General features: G+C 36.4%; 5 protein-coding genes and 1 long non-coding RNA gene across 9 annotated transcripts; 3 read left to right on the top strand and 3 right to left on the bottom strand.

The window, feature by feature from the left end:
- Positions 1–1,749: 1,749 nt before the first annotated feature.
- Positions 1,750–8,603, bottom strand: LOC104781557 (uncharacterized). 3 transcript variants are annotated; one of them, XM_087507575.1, is made up of 4 exons: positions 6,732–8,576; positions 6,514–6,598; positions 5,382–6,122; positions 1,750–5,271 (listed from the first exon to the last, which is right to left on the bottom strand). In XM_087507575.1, the coding sequence occupies exon 1, from the start codon at positions 8,443–8,445 to the stop codon at positions 6,949–6,951; it is 1,497 nt and encodes a 498-aa protein (XP_087363701.1). In that variant the 5' UTR covers positions 8,446–8,576; the 3' UTR covers positions 1,750–5,271; positions 5,382–6,122; positions 6,514–6,598; positions 6,732–6,948. The 3 variants fall into 3 exon arrangements, with proteins under 3 accessions (XP_087363701.1, XP_087363706.1, XP_087363704.1); XM_087507580.1 differs by lacking the exons at positions 1,750–5,271; positions 5,382–6,122 and having other exon boundaries at positions 6,166–6,598; positions 6,732–7,033; positions 7,138–8,603; XM_087507578.1 differs by lacking the exons at positions 1,750–5,271; positions 5,382–6,122 and having other exon boundaries at positions 6,166–6,598; positions 6,732–7,033; positions 7,129–8,601.
- A 47-nt stretch (positions 8,604–8,650) lies between these two features.
- LOC104781547 (oxaloacetate tautomerase FAHD2, mitochondrial) lies at positions 8,651–10,775 on the bottom strand. The gene is made up of 7 exons (XM_010506257.3): positions 10,490–10,775; positions 10,118–10,283; positions 9,855–9,907; positions 9,441–9,503; positions 9,193–9,243; positions 8,990–9,107; positions 8,651–8,904 (listed from the first exon to the last, which is right to left on the bottom strand). Exons 1-7 carry the CDS (start codon positions 10,601–10,603, stop codon positions 8,789–8,791), a joined length of 681 nt encoding a protein of 226 aa, XP_010504559.1. The 5' UTR covers positions 10,604–10,775; the 3' UTR covers positions 8,651–8,788.
- A 131-nt stretch (positions 10,776–10,906) lies between these two features.
- On the top strand, positions 10,907–12,357 carry LOC147949617 (uncharacterized). The gene is made up of 3 exons (XR_015594751.1): positions 10,907–11,359; positions 11,435–11,696; positions 11,805–12,357. It is a non-coding gene; the product is annotated as an uncharacterized LOC147949617 (long non-coding RNA).
- A 99-nt stretch (positions 12,358–12,456) lies between these two features.
- Positions 12,457–13,591, top strand: LOC147949616 (uncharacterized). The gene is made up of 3 exons (XM_087507569.1): positions 12,457–12,856; positions 13,187–13,308; positions 13,437–13,591. The coding sequence occupies exons 1-3, from the start codon at positions 12,600–12,602 to the stop codon at positions 13,448–13,450; spliced, it is 393 nt and encodes a 130-aa protein (XP_087363695.1). The 5' UTR covers positions 12,457–12,599; the 3' UTR covers positions 13,451–13,591.
- Positions 13,592–15,367: 1,776 nt separating this feature from the next.
- LOC104781538 (bidirectional sugar transporter SWEET16-like) lies at positions 15,368–17,672 on the top strand. 2 transcript variants are annotated; one of them, XM_010506244.3, is made up of 6 exons: positions 15,368–15,585; positions 15,729–15,765; positions 15,904–16,114; positions 16,438–16,602; positions 17,219–17,338; positions 17,445–17,672. In XM_010506244.3, exons 1-6 carry the CDS (start codon positions 15,552–15,554, stop codon positions 17,574–17,576), a joined length of 699 nt encoding a protein of 232 aa, XP_010504546.1. In that variant the 5' UTR covers positions 15,368–15,551; the 3' UTR covers positions 17,577–17,672. The 2 variants fall into 2 exon arrangements, with proteins under 2 accessions (XP_010504546.1, XP_087363670.1); XM_087507544.1 differs by lacking the exons at positions 17,219–17,338; positions 17,445–17,672 and adding an exon at positions 16,933–17,194 and having other exon boundaries at positions 15,431–15,585.
- A 237-nt stretch (positions 17,673–17,909) lies between these two features.
- LOC104705093 (DNA-directed RNA polymerases II and IV subunit 5A-like) lies at positions 17,910–18,849 on the bottom strand. Its single transcript, XM_019245585.1, has 4 exons — positions 18,649–18,849; positions 18,325–18,510; positions 18,132–18,245; positions 17,910–18,035 (listed from the first exon to the last, which is right to left on the bottom strand). The coding sequence occupies exons 1-4, from the start codon at positions 18,847–18,849 to the stop codon at positions 17,910–17,912; spliced, it is 627 nt and encodes a 208-aa protein (XP_019101130.1).
- Between the last annotated feature and the right edge of the window lie 1,268 nt (positions 18,850–20,117).

Here is a 20,117-nt window from a genome sequence, read left to right as displayed (position 1 = left end):
GGAAAGTTGTTAACAATTTTTTCTTACCTTAGCTTTTTGCTTTTTACACATTAGCTCCAAAACATTTATTGAAAAGCTCGAACGAACGAGTGCTCTTTCACCAAATTAATCCTCTTATGTTTTTTTTTGGACAGGTTTTTTGATTAAGTTTGGATGTGCCTCCTACACATATTTATACTGTAATCTTGACTATGTTATTATATAAATCTTGATAACAAAATTACTCATTAACAAAATTGTGACACGTGTCAATTATATCATTCAGATGTTGACACATGTCAATTCATTATTGATTCTCATATAGAAAACCCTTTAATGAGACCGGAGTTAGAGATAAATCATAAACTTCCCACGAGTGAGACCATTCAAAGAAAAATGTGATTAATAGTCTCAACCGTAGAGTCACACCTTTTAAACAAGATATTTACATTGGACACCTCGGTGTATCTATTTACTTTTATAAATAGTTTTTACTTACAAAAAATATTTACTTTATATTATTTGTTAAATTTTATTTTATTTCAAAAACTCAAAACCCGCACATCGGGCGAGTCCTAATCTAATTATATATATACAAGATCTTAAGCCTATTTTTACTATATGATTATAATAAATAATAATTGCAATTAAATTGCAAATATTTTTCTTATTAATTGCACATATTTTCCTATTGAAATTAGTAATTTAATAGATAACTTTCCAATTAGAATTAGTGATATAATAGATTAATTTTGGTTTTCTATATTTTTCAAAAATTTTAATTGTAATCCTTTTGTTTTTAAGTTTTTTTAATTTTCTTATAACGATTAAATAATTTTTTTTCACAGATGTTAAAATATTATGGATATACTTGACACATGTGGAGATTATATGAAATACTAACTTTCAAAACCCAACTTTATATAATAAGATATATATATATATATATATGACATCTCCAAAAAATAATAACTTGAAAAGGAACTGAATCCAGAAAAAAATCATATTTTCAATAGGCCTTGAATAGCTGTGGATTTTAAAGCTATTTTTGGTTTTAGATTTTTTTTTAAATCTACTTTAATGTCAAGATTATGCAAAAATTGGTTTTCCTAAAAATTAGGAATCAGGTTTTTGTTAGGTTTATTTTTTCAATTTTCAAAAAAAAAACAAAATCTATGTTTTACTAGTTTTTCATTTTTTAATCGTGACTTACATTCTTTTTTCTGTTTTTCTTTTTTAATAGATTATTAACATATAATGTAAAAACCATAAACCAAAATTTAGAATCTAAAAACCAAAAATTAGAATTCAAAAACCACTTAAAAACTTGTAAACATTCATGGCCTAAATTTTTTATTGAAAACACTATAATATATTTCCTAATAATTGATAAAAGCTAGGATACAAAGAAAAATCAATTAGATGAAAATAATAAATAATAATAACCAGAAAAAGCTAAAATACAAAGGAGATTATTACGAACGAATAACACCTCATAATTAACAAGATTTTTATAAACTCTCTAGAAATCATTTAGAATCTTTCATTTATTTACTTTCTATGATTTTTATCCAAAAACACCCCTAATTTAAATATTCCTTACAACACAGCTTTAGACGCCAACAGAGATCGAATTGAACAAGGGCAATACCGGATTCTCGAAGTTATATTCTTATCAATTATTACAGGTTCTCTGTACATTAATCAACAGCTTTCCTAAGAATCCTATATTCGAGACTATTGTAAACAAAGAATTAAAAGACACAAGAATTTAAAAGAATCACTCTCTTTTATTGATCTTTAGGAAACTCTCTCAAAACTTAAAGTTTGTTCTTGTTCTCTCTAAAACCTCTTAAGTTATGCCACACATTGGCATCTTCTTATATAGAGAACTCAAACACCAAAACCTATTCCTATTAGATTTTGTATATTTAGATATCTCTTAAATATAACTTGTCATTATCCTAATCCTTTATAAACCACAATTTGGTAGGATTAGAATTCCTTATGACTCAAGCTTTCTTCAAGCTTAAGTCAACACTCCCTCCTAAACTTGCAGTCAGTCTCCCTCATTTCATTGAACTTAATTCTTCCCAATGCTTTTGTTAGAATATCAGCTTTTTGCTCTTGTCCAGGAACATGTTCCACCTCTATTTGACCATTTTCTACACACTCTCTTATAAAGTGATACCTAGTGTGAATATGCTTGCTTCTACCGTGAAATACCGGATTTTTTGTTAAGGCGATCGCTGACTTGTTGTTGACTCTGATCGCGACTTTCTCACTAGACACACCAATGACTTCTTCGAGTAAGTCTTGAAGCCATATGGCCTGTCGAGTTGCTTCTGTTCCGGCCATGAACTCGGCCTCACAAGATGAAAGTGCCACAATATCTTGTTTCTGCGAGCACCACGAGATAGGACTTCCTCCAAGATAGAAGATGTGACTAGTGGTGCTTCTTCCATCATCGGGATCCACATTGTGACTACTATCACTATAACCGATCAACCTTGGCACCTTAGTAGCAGACCATTTGAAAACGAGGACAAAGTTTGTAGTACCCTACAAATACCGCAACACTTGTTTCATCGCAGCACCATGAGAGACTTTAGGAGTTTGCATATACCTGCTTAGTACTCCTACACAATAGGTCAAATCTGGTCGAGTGTGAAGTAGGTAGCGAAGACGTCCAACATTTTTCCTAAAGCTTGTAGAATCAATATCTTCTTCCTCCTCTGCTTTTGCTAATTTCAAACCGGGCTCCATCGGCGTAAGTGTTTGATTGCAGTCTTTCATACCTGCTTGCTCTAGTATCTTCTTAGCATACCGTTGTTGTGTCAACATTATTCCACCCTCAAACTGACACACTTCAATTCCTAAGTAGTATGTTAGTCTTCCAAGATCACTCATATCAAACTTGGTTGCCATCTCTGTTTTGAACTCATTGATCACATGAATGCTTGTTCCTGAGACAAAAAAATCATCTACATACACTGCAACAATGAGTAGATTCTCTTTCACCTCCTAGCGATAGACTGATGGCTCTTTAGAACACTTCTTGAACTGTAACTCAACAAGAATCTGATTTAACTTGTTGTTCCATGCTCTCGGAGCCTACCTTAACCCATATAAAGCCTTGTTGAGTTTATACACCTTGTCTTCGCTCCCTTTTACTTCAAAACCTTCTGGTTGTGTGACGTAAACTGTTTCTTTCAACTCACCATGTAGAAACGCAGCTTTAACATCTAGGTGATGGATCTCCCAACCGTTGGTCGCTGCAAGGTTAAGTAACAATCGTATAGTCTCTATCCTGGCCACTGGAGCAAAGACCTCGTCAAAATCGATCCCATACTGTTGGACGTAACCTTTTGCTACTAACCGAGCCTTGTGTTTATTGATAGTTCCATCCGAGTTTCTCTTGAGTTTAAATATCCATTTTAAACCTATTGGTTTAACTCCAGCTGGTAGGTCTACAAGGTTCCACACTTGATTTTTCTTGATCGATAAGAGCTCATCCTCACATGCACATATCCATTCTTTAATCTCTTTGGCTTCGAAGTAGTTCCTAGGCTCATTATTCAAGCACATGAGCAGAAATTCCCCTTATTCTTCAGCTAACAGCACATAATCCTGTAGGTACTTTGGTTTCATTGTTTGTCTTGTTGTTCGTCTTAACACATGGTCTTGATTTTGACTTTCTTGCTTCTCTGCATCACTAAGAGAAGTTTCAGACTCGTTATCTCCATCGTTTCCTTGATCTTGATCAACATTAACACCATGATCTGCATCAGATTCATCTTCGTCCTCTTGTTGAATGCCTCGGTTCCCAAACTCACCAATCATAACATTGAAACTTCCACTATGTTCTGCATTTTCACTATTAGTGCTCCAATTCCAGCCCTTTGTTTCGTCAAACACTACATCCCTGCTTACAATTATCTTCTGAGTTCGCGGTTCTAGAAGTCTATAGGCCTTAGAACCAGGCTCTGTCCCGAGATGAACTGTGGTCTGTGATCTATCATCTAGCTTTTGGAGATGAGGGTTGTCCACCTTAGCGTATCCAATGCAGCCAAATACTCGGAGGTGATCAATGTTTGGTCTCTTGTTCCGTAATGCCTCGAATGGTGTTTTGTTCTCAAGAGATCTTGTTCCAATTCGGTTTAACAAGTAGGTCGAATGTCTAATGACCTCACCCCATAGATAGTTTGGTACCTGCATGTGCTTCATGATGCTCCTTGTCATCTCTAGCAATGTCCTATTTCTTCTTTCAACAACCCCATTCTGCTGTGGAGTGTATGGAGCGGTAAGATGTCTCTTGATGCCAAACTTTTCACAAAACAAGTTAAACTCATGTGACACAAGCTCTCCGCCTCTATTTGTTCTGAAAGTCTGTATCATTGCCCCTGTTTCTTGTTCCACATGTTGTTTAAACTTCTTAAACTTCTCAAATGCTTCACTCTTTTCCTTGAGTAGGATTGTCCACATGTACCGTGAGTGATCATCTATGAAGACAAATATATATTTGTTGCCAGCAGCGGTGTTTGGTGAGATAGGTCCGCATAAATCACCGTGAATAAGTTCTAACACCGTATCTGCTCTGTATGAAGTGGTTTTTGGGAACACCTTTCGTGTTTGTTTACCAAGTAGGCACGATGAGCACACCTCTGAGCTGACAAGAAACCGTGGCAATCCTTGAGTGAGGTTGTTCAGCATCATTGACTTTAGAGTATCAGAGTTTATGTGTCCCAACCTTGCATGCCACCTGCTAGAATCACTTATGATTTTAGAGAACAGACATGTAGTGCTTTTGATTCCCATGGTTACCTTGTACAGCCTGTTTCTCGACCTTTCAAACTTGACAAGTAGCTTTCCTTGTCGATCATGCATCGTTAGGTGTTCTCCTCGCATCCTAATGTCACATCCCGCTTCTGCTGCTTGGCCGAGACTGATGATGTTATTCTTAAGATCCGAAATATAGTAAACATCCAACATCCTTCTTGATTTTCCATTGATGTCTGTGAACGATATTGTTCCTTTTCCCTTGATGTCGATTCTCGAATTATCACCAAACCTTACCTTTCCTGTTACGGTCTCATCAATTGAGTCAAAATATCTCTTATCACCTGTCATGTGTTTACTAGCGTCGTTGTCTAGGTACCTCACATTCTCTCCACTTAAGCTTGTTTCGAACTTGCTTGGTTTGCAATGTTTCTCATTCAAGTAAACAACCTCATGTATCATAACGGCGTCTGCATCTTGAGTATCGTTGTTATTATCAGCTTCTTGGATTTCCTGCAGTTTTAATAGTCGGTCAGGACAGCTTGATGTGTAGTGACCTATCTTGTCACAACGAAAACACATGATTTTCGACAAGTCTCTTCCTCCATTAGACCTTCCACTACCTCTTCCTCTAAAACCAAAACGTCCTCCTCGTCCTCTGTATCGAGAATCTCCACTGTAATCACGGTTTCCTTGAGCTTCCATATTTGTGTACATCAGTTTGCTTTGATCCTCTTGTTCTGCTTCCTCCTCGAAGATTCTTTCTTCGTATGCTTTCATTCGACCAACAATGTCCTCAAAACTAGTTTTGTTAAGGTCAAGGACTTGTTATAAGGATGCTACGATGTGAATATACTTCGACCGAGGAAGGCACTTGAGAAACTTTTTCACGATCTTAGGTTTCTCAATGCTTTCTCCGAGTGCTGCAGCTTTTGATGATATCTCCGACAGTTTTCCAGCTAAATCATCAACTCTGTCTGTATCCTTCATCCTAAGTCGATCAAATTCAGACATTAATGTTTGCAACCCTTGCTTCCTTGACTCGCTCAGCTCCGACGTGCCTTGCTTGAATTGCATCCCACACCTTTTTTGCAGTGTCTAGTTCTCCAACCTGTAGAATGAATGCTTCCGGAATTGATTGGAATAACAGAGCTATCGCCATATTATTCATATCATTGTCATCACTAGGGTCTTCAATGATCGGCCAGACTTTATGTATTTTGAGTAGGATCCGCATCTTCATCGACCAAACCGTGTAGTTTGTGGAGTTCAACATTGGACACTTGAGAGAGGAAGATCCTCCTCCATCGACTGTTTTTGTAGCTTCAACAATTTCTCCCATAGGTTTGATATCTCCCATCGCTCTGATACCAAATATTGTAAACAAAGAATTAAAAGACACAAGAATTTAAAAGAATCACTCTCTTTTATTGATCTTTAGGAAACTCTCTCAAAACCTAAAGCTTGTTCTTGTTCTCTCTAAAACCTCTTAAGTTATGCCACACATTGGCATCTCCTTATATAGAGAACTCAAACACCAAAACCTATTCCTATTAGAGTTTGTATATTTAGATATCTCCTAAATATAACTTGTCATTATCCTAATCCTTTATAAACCACAACTTGGTAGGATTAGGATTCCTTATGACTCAAGTATTCTTCAAGCTTAAGTCAACAGAGACTTGAGTTATCTAACGCATAACTCTGGTTCGATGCGGAATCTCAAAGATGGAAAGAACCTTCAACAACAAATACCTGTGAAGATGACATCTCCTAGTAAATATATCATTACACAACCTATGTAGCAGACGGGACGAGGTACGACAACATTTTATTGCACCTGAAAATTTACAATTTACAACAAGAATGGAGGTTAAATTTCAGTTACCAATACATCCTGAAGCTGTACAAGTTTCCTAATATATGCAACATGTGCTAATAAAAGGTATTTTATATAACCTCACGGTCCTCACCTGTGTTGCAAAAGTGAGATTTTTATGGATTCGATTCTCGAGGCTCTCGCCTCTCTCGCTGTTTCATCCCATTTTCACCCAATATTTCTTGAGCAGCTGCGTTAGCTCTCCCCAAACTGCAACTGCACCGTCATAGAACTCATATGCTTGAGATCAAAACCATCGAAGTAACCTTAGGTCCTTAACTCCTCATGAGTTCAGCTTACGGTGGCATCACCTACTTATACACGCTTTCATTTGGCGAGAACCCATCTTCTATCATTTTCTTAAACAGCGCATCAGCTTCATGAATAAAGCCTTGCCTACAAAATCCCGATATCATTGTGGTGTAGGTAATAACATTAGGCTTCATTCCTTTGGAGAAAAGGCTACAAAATAAATCAAAAGCAGCTTCCACCTTACCAACCTTGCACATCCCTTGAATAATGATAGTGTACGTAACAATACTAATATCCATCTCTCTCTTCCGCATGTATTCGAATATCATCAATGCTTTCGTTACGTTCCCGTTATAACATAGACCATCTAACAAAACGTTGTAGGTCCTAATATCAGGAGGCGCACCACGAGAACCCATCTGACTGAAAATTTCTTGCGCAACATCAGGTCTTCCCACTAGACAATAACCCTGAATAAGAACGGTGTAAGTGATTGCGTTCACAACTAATCCTTTCTGGTACATCTCACAGAAGATTTTGGTCCCGTCCTCTACCCTCTTAGACTTGCAAAACCCATGTATGAGAGTAGTATAAGTCACTTCATTTGGGTAGCAACCATTGCTTTTCATCAAATAAAGCATTCTCCTAGCCTCATCTAGACGACCATACATACAAAGCCCCTTAATCAGTGAACTGTAAGTGAAAACATCAGGATCTATAGACAACCTTATCATCACCTTGTAAAGCTCTTCAGCCTCGTAAAGCTTCCCTACTTTCACAAACGCATAGATCAATGCAGTGAAAGTGATTAAATTAGGTTCAATGTTCCTCTCCATCATATCTCTAAACAGCCAAGCAGCGTCACTCCATCTACCAATCTCGCAAAGACCGCTCACCAGAGCATTGTAGGTAACAACGTTCGGTTGAATCCCATTAGCCCCCATGTGGTTAAAAACCTCCATCGCGTGGTTCACATGTCTGTTTCTACAAAGACAGTGAATCAACGTTGTGTATGTCACAACGTTAGGCCTAAACCCCATTTCCACAATCTCATCAAACAAAGCTATAGCTTCCTCAATCCTCTTCCAATGACAGTAACCATTAACAAGAGAAGTAAACGTGAACAAGTCAGGCTCAATGCCAAGTTTCATCATCTTCCCAAGGAACGACGAAGCACGAAGAGGCTGAGTAGATAGACAAACACAGTTCATAACGATGTTGCAGGTATACAGAACAGGCGAGATTCCCAGAATTCGGATTTGATCGAAGAGAGAGATCACAGCGTCGTACCTTCTCATCTTCGCGATAACGCTGAGTAATCTAGTGAATTCGGAAATTGAAGGAAGAGGACGAGAGTGAACCATACGAGTGAACAAATCAAGAGCCTCGCTAAAGTTAAGATCATCTCTCCAAATCTTTCGGTAATTAGAGAAAGCTCGAATCCAGAAACAGAAAGGAGCGGTTCTGTGGTTACCTATTATATGTAGACGATGATGCTTATGTAGAAGAAACCGTTTGGCTATCGACGCAAACCCAGTCGCGATGGATCTACGCATTCACAATCTATGTCTTCGGAGTCATTTCACTGTATTCAGTTTCCGAACACTCCACAACCAGAGAAGCGGCGGAGATTATTAGCTAGAAGAAGACGTAAACCTAACTAAGCGACGGAGACACGGACACAAACTCGCCGCGTTGCAAGTTCAGTCTCTTTTTAAATCATTTAATTTATTTAATATTTATATTAATTTAATTACATAATTTAACTCTAATGTGTAGTTTAAACTTGATTAACATGTATCATCATCACAATTCACAACAATGTTTACAAGATATAAATTGAGGATTATACACAAAAAAAAAAAAAAGAGTTAAAGACAAAAAGATTCACAAAACACACTATCTGAACAACGGCTTAACACGCCTACCGACATCGAACTGAACTTCAGAAAGACCAGTGATTCCAGCAGTTATCTTCTCACCAATCTTTACAGGTCCTATACCTTCTGGTGTACCTATGTATATACATTCACCAACCTTTAGTCCTATGTTGCAAGTTTTACGGAGTCTCTTGATGATGGGGGAAACAAATGTTTTTACCTGTTAATATGACATCTCCTTTGAAAAGGGTCATTACAGAACTTATGTAGCTGATGAGATATGGGACCTTGAATATCATGTCCTTTGTCCAACCTTTCTGTCTTGTCTCATCATCGACCTGTCACAGAGTGGGAATTTATCAAAAGGAAACAGGGTAGCAGCTTCTTATGATAACACAGAGCATGAGGACTGAGGAGCCAAACCTTTAGCCAAAGTTCCAGGTTATTGGGATCCAGCACCATTGCCTTTGGTAGCTAAAACAAGGTAAAAGAAACCAAAATTTAAGATAAAGAGGCTAAGAGTGTGTTTTGCTATCAGTAGCTAATCTGCTAATGGTTATGTTTGTTACACATATTCGCATATCGACTGGTGATGACAAGCCCTCCAATCTCAATTATATACATTAATCCCAGTGGACGAAATAAGACTTACAACAGATGAGATGACTTACAACAGAGCTGATGGGAGTAAATGTATCCTGTCCTTTAGCAAGCGTACATGGGAGACCAGATGCCTGAAGACGAGAATTAAACACCTCATGATGATACAATATATGCTTAAGTAAAGAATTGCATAAAAACACTGATGAGTGTGAGAACAGGACAAAAATCTAAGATTTTGTTTACAGGAAAAGATGGAGAGAAACATGGAATCAATTGACAAACATATGTTATGATTCCAAACAGGGAAAACTCGACCAAATTATGGCTTACGAGCTTATAAAGACCGTAAAGGACAAGGGAAAGATCAATTAGTAAATGGCAAAGCTTTGAGCATGCAAGAAGATTATTAAAAGTGGGAACTATGTAAGTAAGAAACCCATAAACATACAGTATATTGATACAAAAGACAAACGGTTCTCTACCATGGCAGAAACTTGGAGTTCCCTAGCAGTCATATCAAGAGCAAGCGCATATCCTAGAGAACAAGGAGAAACATAAGCACACACCGTACATACTAAAAAAGGGATAGAAAAATACTAAGATGAAGAATACATACCACAACTAACATCACATACAAACAGGTTAACCTTATTCCGTGATGCACCAATAAGTATATTACCAACTTGTTAAATTTAAAGACTTGATTCTTACATCCACGAGGTTACTTGTAAGTAAAAAAATATACCTCCAATGTAATCCATGGCTAACCGTTCAGGGACATCTCTAGCTTTCTGTCCAATTACTACAGCGAGTTCCACCTCATGGTGAAGTGAATCCAGTGGATGTGGGATCTCTATTGTTCCACCATTTTCCAGGTACGACGAAGTTGGCTTTAAGAACACAATCGGGTCCTACTTCCAGCAAATCACACAACACAAAACAGAGAGGGTCAAATCAAAATAACACTATGCAGGAAGGAGGACCCCAGTTATGTTCCTTTTACAAACCAACGATCCTAACTAATCAGTTTACGCGGCAACTTTCAATCCTGCTCGATCCAATTTCTCGAAGAAAACAAAAAAAAAATGTGTAGAAGATAAAAAAGTAAAGTTCGTACCTTTGGGAGGGCGTTGCTAATGCCAAGTTCTTTGGCGTGAGAAGCGTAATTGAGTCCAACGCCGACGATCTTTGTTCCCTGTTTGAACAATCTCTGAATCATCGAAGTCGCCATCTTTAGGTCAAACCAACCAAGTCAACAACACACAGTGACTCTTCTTTTTTCCCTCTTCTAAGATTTGTTGTTTCACTGCGTTTACTCGATACAAGACAAAGGGTCTAAGATGAAGATTTTAAAGTTAGTGGCCAAAAGTTGAAACATATTTAAACTATTTGGACCTACGTGCAAATAATTAAGCAGCCGCGTGTTTCACGAATTTAGATAGTAGTAGAATACTTTCTTTTTTTCGGGCTGAGCTGGGCTTTTTCATTAAAGGCCTAAATGGAAACAGAGTTTATTAGGGAGGTTTTTGCTAGTGCATCAGCTTCTCTATTTTCTTTTCTATAGACATAGCAAAAATTATAAAAGAGAAAGGAAGATGATAGAATCAGGATATCTTGGAGAATCCCATGGAGCTTCTTCTGCGGAGTCACCAATTTTATGGCTTTGATAAGTTGAGTTGAATCAGAAGCTAGAGATATTTTTGTGAAGCGAAGCCTTGATGCATGTTTGAGAGCGTGGAGAGCAGCCAATCCTTCGGCCATTAGAGGCGATCTAACATGGTCTGCTTTGCTTGAGTTTACAAGGTGGTAGTTCGATCTGCGATTGGAGAATACCCATCCTAGTCCAGCTAATTTCGATGTCCCATCCCACGCTGCGTCTGACTTGCACAGTACTACGTCAGATTCAAGGGGTTTGAGCACTTGTTTGTTTCGAGCTGATTGGGGATATGTCGAGGTTATTTGTGCCTCCTGCCATTCTCGAGCTAAGGTAATTGCCTGAAGAATCGTTTCGCTTGGTGTCGCATGTTTTTTGTTGAAAACTTGACTATTCCGTTCCGTTCAGATCTTCCACATAATTCAGGGGTGAAGCAGTCCGGTGCCAATTCCAATCGGTGGTAGACAAATACTGTGATGGAGAAATTCCAGCTGTGCTCTGGTCGTGGTGAATTGATCCGGATCCATCTGCTCCTTGAAAGGCGTTTTGTACCATAACTGTCTCGCAAAGATGCAGGTGAAAAAGAGATGGTTAGTGGTTTCAACATCGCCACAGAAAGGGCAGCGAGCTTCCAGGTTGATATTTCTGCTTCTGAGTTGGTCTCCCACTGGTAATGCTCTTTCATCATTTTCCACATGAAGAACTTTATTTTTGGTGAGACCAATAATTTCCAAATATGTGAGTTCCAGTTGAAATCTTTGTTTATGTCTTGTTGCAGGGAGGAGTCTTGGTTCCTTGTTACGCTTTCGTAGTACCCAGATTTGGCAGAGTATAATCCTGAGTTTGTGGAGAGCCAAGCAAATTCATCATTTCCACCAAGTTTGCTCAGTTTGATCTCCAGGATCTGCTCCAGATAGTTTGGCAGTGTTTGCTGAATTTTCTCTTTGTCCCAATCCAACATGGCAAGCGAGATAAGGTGAAAAACTGTAAGATTCCTAGTCGTTTATGTAGCTGGTCCCATTGGGGTGAGTGGAGAGGTAAGAGAGATTCATGGATCTTCCCAGAGATGAGTAGTAGTCCCATCTCCAATTACCCTTCCCAACTGGCCCTTGAGCAGGTCATTTCCAATGCATATTCCTCTCCATCTGTGCGATGTGTTTGCCGGAGCCACACTATCTAGGAAGGAGTTTGTATGACAGTATTTTCCCAAAAGAACCTTTGCCAGCAAACAGTTTGAGTTTGTTAGGATTCTCCAGCTGATCTTTCCAAGAAGGGCATCATTGAATTGTTGTAAATCTTTGAACCCTAAGCCTCCTTCTCCTTTGGATTGTGTTAGTTTCTTCCAGGAAACCCAACATGTTTTCTTCTTTTCCATACTAGAGTCCCACCAGAATCGTGTAAGTACTGATTGAATTCTTTTGTGTAGGAAGGAGGGGAGCTTGAAGCAGGTCATCGAGTATGTTGGCATTGCAGCCAATACTGATTTCAACAATGTGGTCTTACCCGCGGTGGATAGGACCTTGAAGACCAGCTGCGGGCTCATTGTCTGATTCGATCCACTATTGCTGTGAAAATGTCTTTCTTTTTTCTGCCAAAAAGTCCAGGGAGTCCTAGATATTTTCCCAATCCTCCTTCCTTCTGGATCCCTAATTGTTCTTTGATATTGTTTTTGATTTCAGGGGACATCTTTGCTGAGAAGGTGATGGCTGATTTTGATGCATTTATCGTTTGGCCCGACGCTTCTTCATATTTCCTCAAGATTTCAGTCATAGTGGAGCAATTTTGTTGGTCAGCCTTGCAGAAGAACATTGTATCGTCAGCAAAGAGGAGGTGAGTGATTCTTGGGCTGTTCTTTCCAACTTTGATCCAGTTGAGCATTTTTGCAGAGTCCTGTTAGGACTTCACTGCTTAGAATAAACAAATATGGGGAGAGTGGGTCGCCTTGCCGGATTCCTCTTTGAGGTTGGATCAGCCCCTGAGCAGAGCCATTCAGCAGATATGAGTAGCTAACTGTAGTCACTAATTGAATGATCCAGTTTATCCAAGTTCGGTGAAAACCCAGTCTCTCTAGGACATCAACTAGGAATCCCCATTCTATTCTATCATATGTTTTACTCATATCAGTTTTAACTGCCATATAACATCTCTTTTTTGTTTTAGTGGAATGGAGGTAATGGAGTACCTCATGGGTGATGAGGACATTATCAGAGATTGCTCTTTGTGGCACAAAGGCAGACTGATTCTCAGACACGATGCTATGGAGAATAGGTTGAAGTCTTTTGGTAAGGATCTTTGCTATTATCTTGTAGTATACAAAGCATAATGATATTGGCCTGTAATCTGAAATCGTCTTTGGGCTTTGGATTTTTGGTATCAGCCTAACATGTATGTTGTTGATCCTTTGTGGTAGGACTCCTGATGTGAAGAACTGTTGTATCTCTTGGGATAGCTGAGGTCCCACTGTTTGCCAGTTGGATTGGAAGAAGCAAGCTGAGAAGCCATCAGGCCTCGGAGCCTTATCAGGATGAACGGAGAAGCAGGCTGCTTTAATCTCCTCTGTTGAAGGTAAGGCTATTAGTTTATCATTCATCTCCTCTGAAATACAATGATGTGGATTACCATGACATGGATTTTTCAAGAAAACTGATTGCTTACCATTTTTATAATCACTTTCATATAAACAAAGCAAGTAGAAACAAAAATGTTGTTTTTTATATTAAACTTTAATTTGATCTACGAGACTGACCTTATCAAATAATTAAACCTGTGAAGATATGTTAAGGATCAGATCTATTTAAAAAAAATGAACAAAAACATATACATAGATACAAATCTTAATCAAAAAGAAAAAACATGAAAAAACTTGAAAATTTTATATTATCAATGAAGATTAATATTTTCAGATATCAAGATTCTCATTTCTATAAAAAAGATAATATTATTTCAGGGCAGATAAGCTTCTACAAAGAGTTTTTTACATGGTAAAAATATAGGCAAATGCTATGGCTGGACTTGGAATTTATTGTTGAAAGGGATTCAGTCCAATAAGTGTTGGGCTTTCTAAGCCCAAGTCAAGTCCCATTAGTATGATATTGTCCGCTTTAGGCCGAGATGGCAAAGTCCGCACGGATTTGTTATTGTGTTCCTTCCCAAAATGCCTCATACTAAGTAGGTTTGGACTTGACTTATATATTAGAAATTTATTTTCTAATCTTCCGATGTGGGACGTTGGTTTGTACCCAACAATATCAGAGCCCAATGGTTTAAGTCCTGGTGGACCTAGAAAAGTGGATACAGACATGCCTCTTGTTAACCCAAGTAATGGGGGCCCAAGAAGGGATTTATTATCGGTCCAAGTGGGATCAGTTCGAGATGGAGTTATCATCTCGAGGAGGCATGTTAATATCCCACATGTGGTCTTTGGTTTGAAGGGGAGATTGTTGGGATACAATCCAAGTCCCACATCTGAAGTTTGATAAAAATTATCATTAATATATAAATAGTTAGGGTCAATATACTAATAGTCAATTGATTTTTAGTTAGAAGCCCAATAATAAACCCAAATTTGACAATAAGGAGATGTATCGACCTCTTAATCAACCAAATCATATATATTTAGTATGTTTATAAATGAAACAACAACAATAACACTCATCAATAGACCATGCATGGATGGTCGGTATAATCTTTACATTTGTACTAGCAATCAAGAGTATATCCATAATCCATCAGTCAACAATTTACTTTGAAGTAAATCAATTAAGATTAATTCTTTGGGTCAACTATTTAGTTTAAAGTAAAAATTTTAAATTTAGGATAAAATTCTTCAACTAAAGATTTGTCAAATCGGTGAAAATAGATAAGTTATCTATAATATATAATGATATTTAGAAACTATCATAAAATGCCACAAGAAACCACTTAATTTTGACAAAAAGAAAATCAAACTTTTAAAAATCTTCACTCCTAAATCTTATTATAATCCTTCTTAGTCAAATTTTATTACCACATGGTTATTTAAATATGGATCTTTTATAAGAAAAAAAATATTATTGCAACTTTTTTTTTTTCTGACAGTAGAAGTATATATATGTTTCACATGATCGACAGATTTCTTGTCCTCGCGATATTACAGCCGTTCAAATCTTTATTAAATCACTGTTTTCAATTCAAGTCGAGCATTGAAAACTTAGATTATAAGAAAAAAAGAATCGTTCAACCTGAAAAGTGGAAAGTGTAGAATAAGGTACGCACGATTCTACTTTTATCCTAATCTAATTATTCACATGCTACACGAGCCCTTTTAGTTTAACATTAGTGTTCTGTTCGTTTTGCTGTCTGAAAGAGAATTTAAAATTTATTACTAATACTTTACCAAAAAAAACTCACATATATATCTTCTCTTTCGTATGTGGACAGATAAACACAAAGTCGCCTCCTTATAATTTGCTATATCTCTCTATCTCTCTCTCATCCTCTTTAGTCTTTCTCTATCTGCCTTCTTCAGAAACCCATCCCCCCCAATATGGCAGACTTAAGTTTCTACGTTGGAGTCATAGGTAACATCACCATCTTCTTTGCACGTGTTTTAGTCTATCATCATCCTCATCAAGGATGATCACATATTAATTCACATGGCCATGATCAAATTATCTTATATTATAAACTGATCATTAATTTAACTATATGATGATCGATGCAGGAAATATTATATCGGTGCTTGTCTTCCTCTCCCCTGTGTGAGTTATAATTTATCTCGTCACTCTTATCTTAATTCTCAATATGGGTTTTTGATTTAAAATCTAGCTATAACAATTGATTGAGTTACAAGAAAAAGGGAAAATTAAAATTTCATTATGATGATTTGATGAATATAGGGAGACGTTTTGGAAGATAGTGAAAGGGAGGTCGACGAAAGAGTACGAGTGTTTGCCGTACATTTGCACGTTGATGAGTTCTTCGTTATGGACATATTACGGGATAGTGACACCTGGTGAATACTTGGTTTCTACAGTCAATGGCTTTGGTGCTCTTGCTGAGTCCATCTACGTTCTCATTTTCCTCTTCTTTGTCCCCAAATCCAGATTCGTAAGTTTATCTTTCGACCTATACAAAGAGTTTTAGTTTGCATTTTATATCTGATAAAGAGATCTTACATATGATGTGGTTTTATATGGTAAAAGTTGGTTGAATGCATTTTTCATTTGATGGACAGATAAGGGATTACATTGGTCTGACTCAGATTCAGATCTGATTAGCAGATTTTTTATTGATTATGATGACGTTCTTAGTCAATAATTTCATTTCTAAATTATGTCTACTTGCTATATATAATATCAATAAACTAGGATTATGTTCCACTTTAATTTATGACTAATTTGATCTCTTTCAATTCTAATTTTTTTGTTCAGTTGAAAACAGTTTTAGTCGTTCTAGCTCTGAACGTGTGTTTCCCTGTAATCGCGATTTTGGGAACAAGAACAGCGTTTGGAGATGCAAACTCGCGTTCTACTTCAATGGGTTTCATATGTGCAACTCTCAACATTATCATGTATGGTTCTCCTCTTTCCGTTATTGTAAGTCTCTACTCTCTCTTCTTAATTTATTTTTATCACACTAATTATTACCGAGTATTTTAGTTAATTACATAATTAATGATCATCTACCTAACCAAAAAAAAAAAAAGAAGATTTTATATAAGATGGATTGTCAGGAAAAAAAAGAAATGAGATATGAGTCAAAGTGTTAGATACGTGTTGGTATGGATAAAAAAGACAAAATATATGCAAATACTGGATTTCAGAGGAGATAGGATTATTGCATACCAAACCAAACGACTAAATTTCAAAAAAAAAAAAAAAAAAACTAAAACTATTGTTTTTTTGTATTTAATCTGAGGGTCCAAGGGCTGTTGCTTCATTTGGCTACCCTAGGACCGGTCTTGGGCTGTCGTATATTTTAAGTGTTATATTATCATTCAGCAATAATCGAGCCAACCACCGTACCACAGCTAAAAAGAGAGACATGAAATTGTATGGAGAGTGTTTTTCAGCACGTGTTCATAACTCCCCTAAAAATATCAATGTCTACTGTATCTAATCTATTATCATTATTAGATGGACATTTCGATGTATACACGTAATTAATGTCGTCGTTTTAATCTACAATCAATTTGATCATTGACCCGATCAGAAAACGGTGGTGACGACGAGGAGTGTTCAGTTTATGCCATTTTGGCTGTCGTTTTTCCTCTCTCTGAATGGTGCGATTTGGGGTGTCTACGCTTTACTCCTACACGATATTTTTCTACTAGTAAGTAATAAGTATCATTGTTGTTTTGATGTCAACTTTATAATAGGGAAATAGAGATTTTTTGTATGATCGTAGAGTTAAACTGGTTTTTATTTTGTGTGTGTAGGTGCCAAATGGAATGGGATTCTTGCTTGGGACAATGCAACTCCTAATTTATGCGTATTATTACAGAAATGCCAAACCAAATGTAGAAGATCATGAAGAAGGCCTCATACCAAGCCAACCTCTCCTCTCTTAACCAGTTTATCTTTTAATCCATAAAAATAACTAAAACGAATACAAAAAAAAACAATTTTAATTCTTCACAAACAAAATAAAAATTTTCATTTCATTTTTTTTTGTTTTTTAGGGTTGAGTATTAGTTTTGATGGCATCCTATTAACAAATCTCTTTATTTGTTTATTTTGTATTACCGTCGGGTGTGCGTACATGCATGTGTGACTGTAATAGTCTGATTCAGTTTATGTTACAACACAATCAATGATTCAAAACTATTGGTCACAAGCAACAAGCTTATGTATTAGTCTTATATGATCAAATTAATATATAAATCATTGGCAAAAAGTTTTGGTTATGCAACAAAGCGATAGGTAACATAACGACCAGAGGTTTCACTCAGACGTGTGATCTTCACGACTTCTCCAAGTTTTAGTCCAAAGTATCTTGCGATTGGATCGGTGACATGAATCTTTGGAAGCTATATAACAACAATACCGAAGAGTTCCAAACTTTAATTACACAAAACTAACAACAACAATACTTCTTTTTATGTGCGGAAAAAAACTATACAAACCTGGTTCTCTTTCACTGTGTATCTCTCCAGGAAAGTTTTCTTCTCATCAGTAGTAAGAGCTTGATGCTCAGGAACAAAAACATGGTTGTTTACGTTCACTAGCAATTCCCCTTCCTAAGCCAACAATACTCAATGGTCAAGAGAACAAAAACCAAAAAGTGTTTTTTTTTTAATTCTTTTTTTTTTAAATTACCTGGAAAACTTCAATATGAAATTTTGGATAGATTGCACTAATAGAACGCTGAGCAAAGAGGGAAAAATCCTTTATATCTTGCACCACCAAAATTGCTCTGAAAACATTATCCGATTTCAACTTGTTCGTGTACTTCTTCACCTCCGCAACTCCAACTTTGGACTCATTAGGGAAGAAAATATAGAGCTATATATGTACACAACGATGCTTTGTATCAGTTTTGTTCTATGCAAATGCCAATAAACCAAATTTTCCATCCACAAGCATCTTATTTTAAGGTATAAACATATTTTAGAAACATTAATTATGAATACATATATGTACCTTCTCATTGTCATCGTTTTTCTTAGCTTTGAGAGTATTTAGAGCCTTCCTTTCAAAATCGTCGCCATATTTCTCAATAAACTCTCCTAGGGACATCGTAATTTCCGAATCCTCGATAGAATAGCCACGATCTTTGAGCATCTGCATCAATGTCCTCTGGACTAGGTACAGTTTTTTAATCTCTTCGTCCGTTAGTGCCATATTCTCACCCATTTATTACACTGCTTTGTTACGTTCAGCTATTAGTTTCTCACAGGAAAATCAATATGCAAAACAAATGATGATCTAAGAGGGAGGAGAGAATCACGTACGAAATATGCAAAAAATAGCAAAGGAGATGGATGTTTTTTAAGCGGCTGCGAAACCCTAAGAATATTTTACAACCAATTTATATATATATATAAAAAGGTAAAACGAAAGTAAACTTGACATTTTTTCTGGAGAATTAATTATCAGGGTTATTATTATTATTTTTTATAGTTAATATCGGTTTGAAGTCCAATTTAAAAATTTGGAAACATGCCCTCATTTCTTCCTCCTAATCTAAATACGAAAACTCTAGATGCCAAAAAAAAAAAAAAAACATCTCTAAGTAATTACTTTGAGAAAAAGGGAAAAATTCTCCCAGTAATGAGGCTAATAGATTTGGGTAAACATAAAAAAAAAAAAAGCCAGAGCAATTGGTGTACCACTTTTTTTTTAAGATTTGTATTTCTCTATTGGTCACATGAAGTTTTTTTAAATGTTTCGTTCCTAAGCTATATGTTTCAACTTGGTCCCCAACCTTTTTTTTGTTGTTGAAAAACAGTCGACCTTTTTTTGTTGTTGAAAAACAGTCGACCCAAGAACTTTTGAGACGTGTAGAAGTGAATAAATTATATATATATCACTATCATGTATATTAGGCTCAAGCCAGTGGCGGATCTAGAAAAAAAATTTAGCCGGAGCAAATTTTAATTGAAATGGAAATTTTTTTTTATAAGAATTCAAGTTTTTTGGTGAAAAATATAACTCAAATTTTATTTAAGAAAGACAACCCATTTAAAAAAAATGGTTAATTTTTTAAGTAACACAATGCTATTAAAAGTATACGGGTTGAAATATTAGTAAAATAAATAGACAAATTGGACTTTTAACTTGGTTTTGTATAGATTGGAAGACGTATTTGATGTCAAAAACGTGTGAATATAGATAAACCTGAGTAACATGGGCATAATTCAAAACTGTTATAAAATAATATTAGTCTAAAAAAATTTGATAGTAGCAACTGCCCCTCCCTACTCTAACGTGGATCCGCCCTTGGGCTCAGTTACGATGATTTATTCCAGGCCTCATATCATGATATGTATTTGTAGTTGTACGTACGTACGTTTTTACAGTTAACTCCTTGTATAGTTAAGTCATCCGACTCACCCAATATATCTCATTAAATACCACTAATAATAATTTTAATTATCTTTTTACATATT

Source organism: Camelina sativa, chromosome 1 (assembly GCF_030686135.1).
Source record: "Camelina sativa cultivar CO46 ecotype springtype chromosome 1, ASM3068613v1".
Lineage (NCBI taxonomy): Eukaryota > Viridiplantae > Streptophyta > Magnoliopsida > Brassicales > Brassicaceae > Camelina > Camelina sativa.
Note: the sequence above shows the minus strand (reverse complement) of the source record. Positions and strands in the feature narration are given on the sequence as shown.

What these genes read in the sequence shown, in the direction of transcription:
- LOC104781557 (XM_087507575.1), bottom strand. Translation starts at nt 8,445, where the DNA reads ATGCGTAGATCCATCGCGACTGGGTTTGCGTCGATAGCCAAACGGTTT.
- LOC104781547 (XM_010506257.3), bottom strand. Translation starts at nt 10,603, where the DNA reads ATGGCGACTTCGATGATTCAGAGATTGTTCAAACAGGGAACAAAGATC. An exon ending in TTAGCAACGCCCTCCCAAAG is followed by an intron (nt 10,284 to 10,489) that starts GTACGAACTTTA and finishes TGCTGGAAGTAG; the next exon opens with GACCCGATTGTGTTCTTAAA. An exon ending in AACTCCAAGTTTCTGCCATG is followed by an intron (nt 9,504 to 9,854) that starts GTAGAGAACCGT and finishes TCTCGTCTTCAG; the next exon opens with GCATCTGGTCTCCCATGTAC.
- LOC147949616 (XM_087507569.1), top strand. Translation starts at nt 12,600, where the DNA reads ATGTCTTTCTTTTTTCTGCCAAAAAGTCCAGGGAGTCCTAGATATTTT. An exon ending in GTATCGTCAGCAAAGAGGAG is followed by an intron (nt 12,857 to 13,186) that starts GTGAGTGATTCT and finishes TTTTTGTTTTAG; the next exon opens with TGGAATGGAGGTAATGGAGT.
- LOC104781538 (XM_010506244.3), top strand. Translation starts at nt 15,552, where the DNA reads ATGGCAGACTTAAGTTTCTACGTTGGAGTCATAG. An exon ending in CTTGTCTTCCTCTCCCCTGT is followed by an intron (nt 15,766 to 15,903) that starts GTGAGTTATAAT and finishes TGATGAATATAG; the next exon opens with GGAGACGTTTTGGAAGATAG. An exon ending in GTTCTCCTCTTTCCGTTATT is followed by an intron (nt 16,603 to 17,218) that starts GTAAGTCTCTAC and finishes TGACCCGATCAG; the next exon opens with AAAACGGTGGTGACGACGAG.
- LOC104705093 (XM_019245585.1), bottom strand. Translation starts at nt 18,849, where the DNA reads ATGGCACTAACGGACGAAGAGATTAAAAAACTGTACCTAGTCCAGAGG. An exon ending in TTCATATTGAAGTTTTCCAG is followed by an intron (nt 18,246 to 18,324) that starts GTAATTTAAAAA and finishes TTGTTGGCTTAG; the next exon opens with GAAGGGGAATTGCTAGTGAA. An exon ending in ACACAGTGAAAGAGAACCAG is followed by an intron (nt 18,036 to 18,131) that starts GTTTGTATAGTT and finishes GTTGTTATATAG; the next exon opens with CTTCCAAAGATTCATGTCAC.